Source organism: Trachypithecus francoisi, unplaced genomic scaffold, assembly GCF_009764315.1.
Source record: "Trachypithecus francoisi isolate TF-2019V2 unplaced genomic scaffold, Tfra_2.0 Contig01461, whole genome shotgun sequence".
Lineage (NCBI taxonomy): Eukaryota > Metazoa > Chordata > Mammalia > Primates > Cercopithecidae > Trachypithecus > Trachypithecus francoisi.
Genome location: NW_022681433.1, coordinates 1,621,701 through 1,636,607, shown reverse-complemented (window position 1 = coordinate 1,636,607; position 14,907 = coordinate 1,621,701). Strand labels below are relative to the sequence as shown.

General features: G+C 35.4%; 1 protein-coding gene and 1 non-coding gene across 5 annotated transcripts in view; one reads left to right on the top strand and one right to left on the bottom strand.

Annotated features, from left to right (window-relative positions):
* Positions 1 to 14,907, bottom strand: part of VWA8 (von Willebrand factor A domain containing 8) — a 408,431-nt gene that overhangs the window by 349,792 nt on the left and 43,732 nt on the right. For all 4 annotated transcript variants that reach the window (XM_033234160.1, XM_033234152.1, XM_033234151.1 and 1 more), the window contains 2 exons: positions 13,379 to 13,509; positions 8,918 to 9,028 (listed from right to left, as the gene is read on the bottom strand). In XM_033234160.1, the coding sequence (XP_033090051.1) occupies positions 8,918 to 9,028; positions 13,379 to 13,509 (242 nt within the window). The remainder of the gene's footprint in view (positions 1 to 8,917; positions 9,029 to 13,378; positions 13,510 to 14,907) is intronic.
* Positions 5,059 to 5,162, top strand: LOC117098623. Its single transcript, XR_004443496.1, has one exon. It is a non-coding gene; the product is annotated as a U6 spliceosomal RNA (small nuclear RNA).

Genomic DNA, 14,907 nt, shown 5'->3' with positions numbered 1-14,907 from the left:
TGTATTTTATGGCATACTGGTACAAAACTGGCTCACAGCAGGCTATTAGCATTTATGGAATAAACATGCAACCACTCAGTTAAAAGATGCTGTTATGTAAGGTTAGGAAGAATTTTTGTAGGAAGGATGATAGTTATCTATGCCTACACTTGTTATGAAAACAGAATAGAACAAGTTTAACTATCAGCATGCGAGATTTAGGCTAGATAGTTGGAAGATTTTTCTATACAGGTTGTAACATAAAAAAATTGTAGTATCTTTTTTTGAAGTCTTTTTTAAAAAGAAGCAATACACGTATTTTTTTTTAATGTGGAATGACTAGTTGTAATCATTCCTCAAAGTAGAAATTAGACCAACTATAAGGAGCTCTTCTTGTCCTCAAGCTACAGAACTTCCAGAGACCTAATTTTCTCAAATAGAATTCAGAAAAAAAATGCAGCAAGATCCTTCTGGCCCAGCCATCTCACATCACAGCTTTAACCACTCAACACATGGACATGAAAGATTTCAAGATAAAAGTAGGTGTGTGACCTAAAATCAAAAAGTATCGAAGTCCCTGTTCTCGATTTGCTTCTGATTTGATATAAGACCTTAGGCAAACAATTAATCTGGATATCTGTGTCCTCATTTACTAAATAAGAATATCCTCAAGGGGTATTAGACAGTGTACCAGTTTAAGAGTCAAAGCAGTGCTGGAAAAAAAATTTAAAGTAACTGAATCTAATAAAACATAAACTATTAATGTAGACATTAAATAAAAATAGAGTCCATAAAGCTTCAAATTTACTCAAAATAGCTACAGTGTAAAAGTACTAAGGAAGCTAAAGAAACATTTTTTTAATTACATTTCAAGTTCTTCATTTTAACATATCAGAATAGAATCGGATTGATTTTTGGTTGCTCTACCATTTACTTATTATGGGTGACTTAGATGACTCACTGAGCCTCTATTTCTGTCTAAAACTAGGCTCATTTTGGTGCTTATCTCGCAGACTGTGTTGCAGATTAAATCAGATAACTTCGGGCACACAATAAACCTTAAAAAACAATTAGTTGCTGTTACTGTTATGAATATGATCATTATTATCACTGTCATCATGATCATCATCACTTTTTTTTTTTTTTTATAAGCAGAGTCTCACTTTGTTACCCAGGCTGGATTGCAACGACTTAATCATAGCTCACTGTAACTTTGGACTCCTGGCCTCAAGTGATCCACCCACCTGACCTCCTCAAGTGTTAGAATTACAGGCATGAGCCACTGCACTCAACTCGTTATCATTTTTGTAGGGAAGAGCATGATATGGTAAAAGAACCTGAGCTTTGTAATTGGACAGAGTCTGGTTCAAATTTTACCTCTGCTATTTATCAGTTGTACAACCATCACCTTCTAAGCCCCTGTTACTTAATCTGTAAGATGGAAGAGTCACCTTCCTCCTAAGGATGTTCTGAGAATTAAATGCAATAATACGAAGCACCTAGCACAACATAGGTCTCCCAATAAAAGTTTCTTTTTCATCTCTCTTTTTTTTTTTTCAAAGCAAATTACATGCATCTGTCAAACAGTTAACATTATACAAGCAGGCTGGCTGCAGTGGCTGACGCCTGTAATCCCAGCACATCGGGAGGCCGAGGTAGGCGGATCACCTGAGGTCAGTTCGAAACCAGCCTGGCCAACATGGCAAAACCATATCTCCATGAAAAAATACAAAAATTACCCAAACGTGGTGGTGTGCACCTGTAGTCCCAGCTACTCGGGAGGCTGAGATACGAGAATTGCTTGTACCCAGGAGGCAGAGGTTGCAGTGAGCCGAGATCATGCCACTGCACTCCAGCCTGGGTGGCAGAACAAGACTCCATCTCAAAAAAAAAAAAAAAAAAAGTAGAAAAGAGTTGTTCCGAGTACGACAGCAACATAATAAGGAGCAAAGACTTGAGTTCTAACACAGAGGCCACAGTAAACAGAGAGATCTTCCCCGACTGTCCAAGTGCAAATTAGGATGTATTTCTAAATAATGATGTGGTTATTTGTACTAGTGAAAAGTGAGAAAGAACCTGAATGGCCAATAATATAAAAAGGTAGAAAAAATAGGAATGTTAAATAAATAACAGCACACCTATCTGATGAAATATTGTACGGATACTAAAAATCATATCTCTGAGGAATATCTAATGTCACAAGGAGACGCATCTGATAAAATGCCAGGTTTTAAAAAAACACCATAAACCTTATATACATGGTATACCATTTTTGTAAAAATTATACATTATACATTATAAACAGATATGCACATAGACAGAAAGAAATACAGAAAATATTCATACTGCCGGTCTTGAAGAGGAATACAGCAAGTAATTTTTCAATTCTTTCCTATGCTTTTCAGCATTTACTCTATTATGCTATCCTTCTTTACTGTTTGGTTTCCCCAACTAAAACATAAGCTCTATAACAACAGAGATTTTGGGGTTATTTTTTTGTTCACTGCATCTGGACAGTGCCTTGTACATATCAATCATTCAAGACATATTTGTTAATAAATACAAACACATATATGCATTTATATCTATCAAATGAGCATTTATGACTTGCATAATCAGAAAAAATAAATTTTACTTTGAAAACAATACAAATTCCCTATTACATATTATTATTAACCTAATTCTAGCCTTCAAAGGTAGCAGTTCAGTTTAACCTCTTGCTTTATCATCAATTATCCTTATCCTGTGTGAGAATTAGTGAAGAGCTCAATGGCCATGACCAACAACTCAGGATTTGGGAGTTTCCAGCTGATACGTCAATTCGTAATAACTTGGATATCAGTCATAGGTGCATACAATGTGAACGATACTGAAAATCCCAAACTTTCTCCCAATACCCACCAGAGAGCCACAGGTATTTTTCCACCTATATTGGGTCACCTAGGTTAGAGGGATCACCTAACAGTGAATAAAAATACTGTCCGTCCTTTCAGCCCAAACATCAAATTCAATGGTTAAGAATATTAAATAAGTAAAAAGGAATTTTTAAACAAAATAAATGTAAAGGTCTTTCCGTATAACAAATATATGTCTAGCTGGTAGTCAACTGGCAAGTTCATCTATCTAGAATTCAAATGGAAATTATCCATTGTGATGACTCAAAATAGATGTCAAAAAGGCAAATATCCATAGAAAAGCCACCTGGGGTTTTTATGAATAAATTAAGGCCAGAGCCTATTTATTCTTAATTTAGTTAAAATTGTAATAAAGTTGATTACCCAAAGATGAAATCTACCATCAATACATATGTCACTTATGTTCCAGACAGTTTTTAGGTGTCTGAGATGAGCAAGATAGCTATATTCTAGCAGGGGAGGAGAGGCAACAAACATGGAAGCAGGGAAACAGTTAAGTTCAGAGAGTGCTAAGTGCTCTGGAGATTATATCATGTACGATGACAGCCTGCTGCAGCATGGTGTATTTGGAAAAGGGGTAGGCACGGCCAGTGGCTACTTTAGCTAAGAAATTTATCACCTGAATTACAAGGAGGCAAGAATATAAAGTACAAAGAGAAACTCACACCAAGCAGAGGAAACACCAAGTACAAAAGAAGGCAACTGCAGCTGCAGCCTGTAAGGCAAGGAGTAAAAGGAAAGGTGGTAGACAAATATTCGATCCTACAGAATGACGTAGGTCATATTACAGGGTTTGGATCTTATGCTGGGTGTAATAGGACATTACTGCATGGCTTTAAGCAGCAAGGAACTGATAGGCTCTGATTATGAACAGCACAGTAAGGAACACTAACTGCAAGAAAATAAGATAAAATAAAAATATGAAAATCAGATAAAACCTCAAAAAGTCATCTGAAGCAATTTAAAGAAAGGACTAACATTCCTGCATCTCAATCACAGGCCCCAAAGCTATCAGTGGGATTAGAGCACAGTAAATAACTGATGCTCATCAGAATGAGTAGGATTCACCAACAAAACCTAAGAGTACAAAATGCTGCCATGATAAGACACTTAAAATATTTTATAAACTTTATAAACTGTAAAATATATATCATCTAAAAATATTCTTTTTAGAATGGCCAAAGGACTGTATAATTTCCAAAAGTTTCATCTAAATAATTTACTATAATGGTCCAACAAATAAATTTTTAGATAATCAAATTTAGTTTCCTAAAACAATTCAATTTCTAAAAAGCGGAAGTGTTAAGCTCTCCTTAAAATAAGAAACACATTTAAAAATCCATGTTCTCTTCCTTACTATTTGCCAGTTATAAAATTCATTTTAAAAATATATTTTTAAATCCATACTCTACGAAACAAAGCCAGTTCCTTCACCATCACTTAAATATATTCCTACCTCCTCACCTCTACTTAGGCCATTGTTTCAACTTCTAATCCCTTTATCCAGCTCCTCACTATTCCAACTCAAATCCCATACCTCACTCTTATCTTCTCTGAGTATGGAAAATCAGGCAAATTTTTTAAAACCTTGTCAGTTGGGGGTGGTGTGGGGTTTACAGCACTCTTATGTGTAACTACCATGGGAGCAGAAATGTAAGCAATCAAAAGTTGTATGCTTTAAAAAAACCCTGAATTTTAAATTTTATTATTTGTATTAACTGCAGTATTCCAGATTTACTGTTTAGTAGCCTAAATTTTCATATAAGTTTTAAATGTATTAAAAATTTAGGGATTATAAGACCATATATTTTAGAAAATGAACCCAATATGAAATTTAAAAAATTAAACACCCTTAATCAAATAATTCTATCCACTATTCCAAACTGCTTACAAAGAAATTCAGTGGAAATGATCCTGTGAATTAATATTTACCCTTTCTAAAAGATAACCAACTGGAAAAAGAAATTAGGACTTTCCTGTTACCTTTCTTACCACGTGAAAAATGCAGATTGTTCATTCTAAAAATAAATATAAGCTTTTGAATATATTTTTATAATATGGATATTATGTGAATCACCAGGTTTGGAATAAATACCATTAAATGGAGAGTCAAAGTCAACACGATAGAAATATAAATCCAAATTCATATTTCAAAAGGCACTTAGTGCTTGCTTCAGCAGCACATATACTAAAACTGGAATGATACAAAGATTAGCATGACCCCTGCTCAAGGATGACATGCAAATTCATAAAGCATTCCATTTTTTTAAGGGACTTCTTCACAAAGAAAACACAGGAGGGGTCTTAAAAATGTTTAAAATGATGAATACAAGAACCTCTTGGCTACAAGAGAGAATTTTCCATTACAAAACTGGAACGTTAGATACAAAATTATTAGTAATGGTTGTTAACCTATTACCATTTATAGGTAATGTACATGAGCACAAACAGCTGTTTTTAAATTAGAATTTAAAATTCCCATTCCTCACTCTTTCCACCTTTTCTTTTAATACATATTTTATTATTATTATTATACTTTTAAGTTCTAGGGTACATGTGCACAGTGTACAGGTTACATATGTATACATGTGCCACGTTGGTGTGCTGCACACATTAACTCTTCATTTACATTAGGTATATCTCCTAATGCTATCCCTCCCCACTACCCCCACCCCGCGACAGGCCCCAGTGTGTGATGTTCCCCACCCTGTGCCCAAGTGTTCTCATTGTTCAATTCCCACCTATGAGTGAGAACATGCGGTGTTTGGTTTTCTATCCTTGCAACAGTTTGCTCAGAATGATGGTTTCTAGCTTCATCCATGTCCCTACAAAGGACACAAACTCTTCCTTTTTTATGAAGGCATAGTATTCCATGGTGTATATGTGCCACCTTTCTCAATCCAGTCTATCACCGATGGACATTTGGGTTGGTTCCAAGTCTTTGCTATTGTGAATAATGCTGCAATAAACATACGTGTGCATGTGTCTTTATAGCAGCATGATTTATAATCCTTTGGGTATATGCCCAGTAATGGGATGGCTGGGTCAAAAAGTATTTCTAGTTCTAGATCCTTGAAGAATCACCACACTGCCTTCCACAATGGTTGAACTAGTTTACAGTCCCACCAACAGTGTAAAAGTGTTCCTATTTCTCCACATCCTCTCCAGCACCTGTTGTTTCCTGTCTTTTTAATGATTACCATTCTAATTCCTGTGAGATGGTATCTCATTGTGGTTTTAATTTACATTTCTCTGATGGCCAGTGATGATGAGCATTTTTTTGTGTGTCTGTTGGCTGCATAAATGTCTTCTTTTGAGAAGTGTCTGTTCATATCCTTCACCCACTTTTTGATGGGGTTGTTTGATTTTTTCTTGTAAACTTGTTTAAGTTCTTTGTAGATTCTGGATATTAGCCCTTTGTCAGATGGGTAGATTGTAAAAAGTTTCCCCCATTCTGTAGGTTGCCTGTTCACTCTGATGGTAGTTTCTTTTGCTGTGCAGACACTCTTTAGTTTAATTAGATCCAATTTATTAATTTTGGCTTCTGTTGCCATTGCTTTTGGTGTTTTAGTCATGAAATCCTTGCCCATGCTTATGTCCTGAATGGTATTGCCTAGGTTTTCTTCTAGGGTTTTCATGGTTTTAGGTCTAACATTTAAGTCATTAATCCATCTTGAATTAATTTTTGTATAAAGTGTAAGGAAGGGATCCAGTTTCAGCTTTCTACATATGGCTAGCCAGTTTTCCCAGCAACATTTATTAAATAGGGAATCCTTTCTCCATTTCTTGTTTTTGTCAGATTTGTCAAAGATCAGATGGTTGTAGATGTCTGGTATTATTTCCGAGGGCTCTATTTGCACAAACAGTTCTTTAAAAATTCCCTGGTAAAATTATCTTTGTTTTAAAATTTGACTATAATTTAAAATTTTTACTTTACATTTTAATATAAGAACTTTGAATCTAAAAGACAAACACAAAAATGGCTATCTATACTATCTATACTACTGTGCAATAAAGAAACTAAATCATCTTCCCTCCCCAACCTTTTAATCTGGAACCATTCCTTGCCTGTTTTGACTTTTAGGACATTGAACATTTTTTAGGAGTCCAAGTAGTTGTCTTACAGAATATCACACATTCTAGATGAGTCTGATTGCTAATGTTAAACGTTTTTAGTAAGGGTACTACATTGGTAATGCTGTAGTACTCTTAGCAAACCTGTTGTAGTACTCTTACCCTGCAGAGGTAAACCCTCATTGAATCACATCAGCATTCACATCATGTAAGCTCCTCCCACTATTGATAATTATGTTGTATGAGTTGGTTAATGGAGCAAATGCCAGATCTCATCATTGTAAAGGTACATTATTTTTTCCCATTTGTAACCAGAATTAATCTATGAAGTGAACCTTTGGCATTAGGTAAACAAAATGGGTTCCTTTAAAATTTGTTTATGTGCTTTGTCTGAGAAGGATTACTTTTTAATCATGGGAAATCTGAACTTCTGAGACATTCCCACTAGACGATGCTAAATTTTTTTGAAGGCCATCATTTAAGGTAGTGTCTGCCAAATCTCTCCATTTTAAGTGCATTTTTTTCTTTTGTAATCAATAAGCAACACATGAGGCCATGTGAATATCCTGTTCCTCAAAAACTTTCCACTCAGTGTTTTTTTACAATTACAGTCTTTTAATTATAACGTAATTGTGTGCCCACGCTAGAGCCTCAAATTTAAAGAACTACGAAAGTCTCTTCCTTATCCTACTCCAGACTCCAACTCACACTTTTGTAACATACTTTACGTACACTGTGTTAACCACTCCTTGTGCATCCTTCTGGAAGTTTTCAATGTATAAACAAACATATATGCATTTCTTGTCTTCTTTTTACCACAAATGGGATCACAGTACATATATTGTCTTATAACTTTTTTTTCACTTAATATATCCTGCACGTCTTTCCTATCAGTAGGTACACATTCATCTCATTCTTTTTAGTAACTAAAGAGTATCCTACTTACCATTATTTCATTAATCTCTTCAAGTATACATCACTCTGTTCGTTCACAGTTTTATACAATTTCCAACAATGTTACATTAAACATCCTTGTACATATAACTGTTCATGTTTTATGTGAATACACTTGAGTAAAAGTTCTAGAAACATAACTGCTGGGTCCAAATGCATGTGTAATTTCTTTTCTTTTGATAAATACTGCCAAACTTTCTTTTTAAATTGCATTAATTTCTGCTGCCATCAACAGCAATGCTGTTTCCTCATCTCTTCTTCCTCATCAACACTGGACATTAGCAAATTCTTTAATCTTTGCCAATCTGAGAGGTAAAAGAAAAATAGCAGCTCACAGTCTTTTAATTTTTATTTTTGTAAATAAGAAAGTCAACCATCTTTTCATGAAATTATTGAATATTTGAAATACTTTATGAATTGTTTATTTATAGGCTCTATCCTTTTTCTATTAACTATTCCTAAGAACAATATTTTAAACCATGTATTTGAAGAAGTGTAAAACAAGTTTCATTATAATATTCATAAAACATTGTTAGTTGGTAATTTCTACCTAAGACACTCTCCCATCAGAGAAAAATGTATAGTTTCTGTGAGTGTACACTTTCACTACCTTTAATACCCCTTTACTCAAGTGACCTGTAGATTGAATATACTTTCATAAATGTGCTAGAGAATTTCCTATATCAAATCTCCTTAATTCATTTTTTAAGAAATCAAATTTCTATAGGCAAGTAGTAGGAAACAATTTAAAATTATGAAATCAGCATATTGATCTTTAACATTTTAGAACCATTAATTCATCTAGGATTTCTCATTTAGTACGAAACCAAGAAGACATTTCCAAGAACAGTGAAACTAAAAATCTAAATTAAATCTGTCTAGAGAGAGCACAGTACATCTTTTACTGTTATACGAGCTACTCTCTTTCTACTTAAAAAGTCAATCTGTATATACCTGGAGTACACAGTCACGGGCTAGAGTGTGATAAAACTTGCCTGATCAATGTAAAAAGCTGTGCCTGCACGGATCTCTCGTCGCTGTTTGAGATCAGTTTCAGTGGTGTCCCTTGACAGGGCAATGTATTCGACCTCCCGTTTGGTCAGCTCCTGTAGAGAAGAGAACGAAATTATTCCAAAAATAAAATGAAATGTCCAGCATATGATTTGGAACAAGTTATCTGACAATGCCACTGCCCTTGAGAAGTGCATTTTTAAACCTAATTCTGGATTGAAACTTGTTGAGTCTAAGCTTTGAGAAAAAATAAATAAATTGAACATTAATCAAAATATCTATATATTCTCCTCAGAGCTCTTCTTCTATGGCACTCAATCCTACTACTTAAGCAATAATAATCAAAATTCAATTTTACAAACCTTAATTTTTCCTGTAGAATTATTTCCAAATATAATGAGCAATAATTTGACAGTATTACTATTTTGTTTGCCCACAAACTATAGCCATTTCTATAAGTAATGTTCATCTTTTTTAAAGGGGTGATATAGATTAATTTATTCCATGGATCAATGTTTGCCAAGTGTATACAGTATGTCAGGTACTTTACCAAATGTGATAACAAGGCAAAAATACCAATAATCAGCTGGGCGTGGTGGCTCACACCTGTAATTCCAGCACTTTGGGAGGCTGAAATGGGCGGATCACTTGAGGTCAGAAGTTCGAGACCAGCCTGGCCAACATGGTGAAACCCTGTCTCTACTAAAAATTCAAAAATTAGCCAGGTATGGTGGTGCATGCCTGTAGTCCCCGCTACTCGAGAGGCTGAAGCAGGAGAATTGCTTGAACCCAGGAGGTGGAGGTTGAGGTTGCAGTAAGCTGAGATCACACCACTGTATTCCAGTCTGGGCAACAAAGCAGACTCAATGTCAAGAAAGAAACAAAAACAAAAACAAAAAACAATAATCAGGTAAACAGAAGGTAAACACACATGCATAGTTGTAAGAGAAGTAAAACGAGGATTTAAAAAAAGGAGAGGAAGGAGGTGAAGAAAAAGCAGGAGGAAAAGGAAGGAGGAGAAGGAGCACGAGGAGGAGAAAAAAAATCAAAAAAATCATGAGATTTGAAGGGGAAACTATGCAGAATTCTTCTGTTTCAAGATAATTTATCCATCCTTAAAAGTCTTTTGCCCTATAATCATGTACAAAAAGCTTTTAATGTTATCTTTGGTTTTACAATGTTGAAGTAAAAACAATGACATTCTCTAATCAAATAAGGCACACAATAAGTTTTTACTAAACATGGGAAACAAACTGATTTACTGAAGCGTAACGGAAAATGGGAATGAACATGCCATTAATGGCAAAAAGGGATATTGCCATACAAGGGGATTTTTTTCTCCATCCTATCTCCATATGCTACTAATAAAAACATATTGTTGTAATTTACGTCTTCTTTAATGTGCTTGTCCCCATGTTACATAACTTTACGTATGTAAAGGAGGAAAAAAAAATTCTTTCTTTTTTTTTTTTTTTTGAGACAGTCTTACTCTGTCACCCAGACTGTTGTGCAGTGGTGTGATCTCAGCTCACTGCAACCTCCGCTTCCCAGGTTCAAGCAATTCTCGTGCCTCAGCCTCCAGAGGGGCTGGGACTACAGGCATGTGCCACCATGCCTGGCTAATTTTTGTATTTTTTAGTACAGACGGGATTTCACCATGTTGGCCAGACTGATCTCGAACTCCTGACCTCAAGTGATCTGCCCACCTCGGCCTCCGAAAGTGTTGGGATCACAGGCATGAGCCACTGCACCCAGCCTAAAAGGAGGAAACATTTTTAAATGGAGAAAATGCAGAGCAGTGGCAAAGACGTGGTGATATCAAAGGATGTTTCCCTAAAAACAAATGAATTGGCTGAGAGAGCACAATTTTGGAGTAGAGTAGCAATGTCTCTTGTTGGCAGTTATTTACTTCTTGCTCCTGGAACACATCACTAGTATCTTCACGTCTGCTTCATGACTGACTGGATGTGATCTACCTCAAAGAAAACCCCTCTCATTTACAATAGGCTTCCACTGGTTGACAAAGTTACATATGTCTCTTACTGTTAAATTGCACAGAGTTACACCCTGAACTGTTACATGATCATTATCCTCAGCTTCCTTTGCTCTTCATCAGCCATGACAAGCACCAAAGTCTCCCCAGGTGCTGATTCACAAAAGAGGCACGAGTACATTCACAAACAGCCCCAGGAGCAGCAGATGGAGGAGGGAGGAGTGGTATGATTTTTTTGAACAAACTACCAAAGTCCTTTTATATGAGTTAAGTATAAAATAAACACAACCATGAAATTATTCCTATTTATTTTCTCATGGTTTAACATGCTTGCGCCAAATTTTCTGCCTTTAAAGATCTCATCCACTCTGGCTATCACTATACATAGGCTGTTATTCTTAGGGGCAAAAGTACTCACTGCAGTGTGCAAGGTGGCGTAGGCTAGTATTAAGTTTTCTTATGTGTATCCACAGCTTAAGGTTGCCTCAGCTCCATTCCACAATTTAAAGTGAGAGTGTTGTTGGTTTCTTTTTTAAAGACACATGTTTCACACTTACAAACTTATGTTGCATTTTTTAACCAACCAGGCTTCTCATAATCTCTTAGTCCCTCTCATTTCACATTCTCAATAAGCTCAAAGCCTTGCCAAAAACAAAATCTCAGTGAGATATTGTGGTCTTTGAAATAAGCAAGGTAGCAAGTGCACATCTTAAAATTAAAAAGGCTTGGCTGGGCACAGTGGCTCTAATCCCAGCGCTCTGGGAGGCGGAGGCAGGCAGATCATGAGGTCAGGAGTTGGAGACCAGCCTGCCCAAAATGGTGAAACCCATTTCTACTAAAAACATGAAAAATTAACCACGTATGGTGGCACACGCCAGTAGTCCCAGCTACTTGGGAAGCTGAGGCAGGAGAATCACTTGAACCCAGGAGGGAAAGGTTGCAGTGAGCCAAGATCAAGCCACTGCACTGCAGCCTAGGTGACAGAGCGAGACCCCAGCTCAAAAAAAAAAAAAAAAGGCTCTAGATCTGTAATTCTCAGTACCTGACTCAGCATTCTTAGATAAGACACTTTTATCTTATATATTAATAAAGTGAGGATGGCTCTACAGTAGCACGTTTTACCTCACAAACTAGTTCTAGGGATAAATAAAAGATAAGAAAGCAATGAGCTAGTGCAAGTTAGGTTCTGATCTACTCATGTATTTATTATTTCTGCCCCACATGATTTTTGAAGTACCAAAGAAGATACACCACTGAAATAAAAGAGTGTACAAGGTAGATTTCAGTAGCATAGAAATCAATCATTTCATAGCAAATAATACAAGGAACTTAAGTTTAAATAAGGTTTTTCTCTTCATCCTAAAAAACGTCTTCAGAACACAGCTTCATCTGGTGTCATTCTTCCATTAATCATTAGGGTAATGCCTACTAATTCTGACAAAATAGTGGAAAACACTTGTAAATTTTCTTTTTTTGTTGTTTGTTTGTTTATTTGTTTTTTGAGATGGAGTCTCACTCTGTCGCCCAGGTTGAAGTGCAGTGGCACGATCTTGGCTCAGTGCAACGTCCACCTCCTAACTTCAAGTAATTCTCCTGTCTCAGCCTCCTGAGTAGCTGGAATTACAGGCACCCAGCACCATGACCTGCTAATTTTTATATTTTTAGTAGAGCTGAGGTTTCACGATGTTGGCCAGGCTAGTCTCAAACTCCTGACCTCAGGTGATCCACCCACCTCGGGCTCCCAAAGTGCTGGGATTACAGGTATGAACCACTTTGCCTGGCCACGATTTGCAAATTTTCTTATTTGGGTTGAGATTTCAGCTTCAATTCACTTAACAACAGTTCTCAAAGAACTGTAAATGTTTAAGAGGATAATATGTCACAAAGGGGAAACATGGGATTTCAACTTTAGCTCTATTATTTACCAGCTGGATAAAGCTTGAGTGAGTTATTTAACCTCTGTGAACTTGTTTTCTCATCTATTTAAAGAAAACACAAAGAGATACGTAACACAGAAGAGATACTCTACAGACCTTAGGCTTCCTTTAAAGACTGCATAACTTCCAAAAGTCAAGGGAATTGTCTGGCGTTTTAAAATGTGAGCCTGAGATAAGGGAATATTCACTAAACAGTATAATACCAACTTTTGTTTTGTTAACTTCAGACTTGCTGATTCTATCTGCTACTCATTGCCTGAATTTATATCTCTTTTCTACTGGAAGTGGGGGACTTTCTAGTCACAGTAAAAATTTGCTAAAGCTATGAAAGGTAAATATACATTTGACTCCCAAATAACTTATGCCAAACACTTTATAAACAAATAACTCTTTGATGTCAGCATTTGTTTCAAATAATGACTAATTCTGATATTTTTTATAAATTCTTAATCTTATTTTATTTCATAGCTTACAAAGTTAAGACCCTTAGAAATTGACCAGAATTAACTGCTCACCAAGTACTGCATAGCAATAGAGCGTCGAAGAGGCCCAGGAGGTCCTATTAGAAAGACATCTTGCCCCAAAAGATCCTTCTGCATTATCCATCTTAGATGCTGAACTACAGATTGAGCCAGGGAGTCTGAAACTATAAAGAAAAAAGAGAAAATGAAGTGCAAATTTAAGTATTACTTATAATATAAATCTCCAAGTAATGTGGACATATATATATAAACGTATATAAAATATATGTTTATCTGTGTATGTGTTTATAAACATATGTATATAATATATATAAACATATACATATGTTTATCTGGACAAACATATAGACACCTGGTGAATTTTCACATAGTTTACAATAAAACCATTATTGTAGATGCTAAAACAAGATTAAGTTTATGATATCACAAAGATTTACATATTTCTTACTTGAAAGCTTTCCATAATATTTGAATAATAACCTATAACTGTTCCTAAAGAAATAAAAGTTATTGTCAAGGATGATTTGAGGAACTGGTTTGATTACTTCAATCACAATTTTATAGTCCAATCTTTTTGTTCTAAAAGAGAGATAAGACCAAATCATCCCAGATAGTTAATGATTATTATAGTCTTAGAAAATCTGAGGAAAGCATACTACAACTTAAGTTGGTAATGGGTTGTAAGATCATGGTTAGAAAATTTGATGTAGACTTAAAACTACTTCCTTAGAATTAACTATTTAAGTCTATTTTATACCAAACTCTTTTGTGAATAGAAGACCACCCCATGCAATGCCCTTCCAAGTCTACTATTAAATCACCCCATCAGTGTGCTCATCTTCTAACTAAGCATTTTCTAAAATGTTTAAATTAATATAATTAGTTTGTTTTTGCTCATATGTAAATCACTCAGTGAGTCCATTCCTGGGTATAAAAGAAAAACTCATAACCTTGTACATCAGGAGACATGTAGAATGCTCAGAGCAGAATGGTCCAAAATAAAACTGGAGAGAGGACAATGAATAAATACACAGAATGGAATATTATACGCAACAAAAAGAGAATAAAAGACCCCCACTTCCAATGATATGTTTAATGCTTAAAGGTGTAATATTGAATGAAAAAAAAGAATAAATCATGTATAATACAATACCATTTTGATAAATCTCAGTAAACTAGCAAATGAATTCTTTAGAAATAGATACATATGTGATAAAACAGTACTTGAAAAAGCAAAATGGCAAGGGAATGGTAAGTTGACGGTAACTGGATACCTGGGTGTAAGGAGTGGCCATGGAATCAAAGAAATTCTCATGTATAGCTTCAAGGATATTGGTAATATTGTAGTTCTTACATTAGATGTGGGTTACAGTGTTTGTTTTATTATGTTGCATTTTATACAGACAGACACAGACATCTATATTACATAACGTCTTTTGTATGTAGTAAATACTCCATATGTCTTAAACTTTGTTTTATTACCCACTGAGGTCACAGATTAGTTCCAAGATCCAACTAAGAAAGCCTAGGACTAAATATCTAGTGCTTCTCCTCCCCTGACA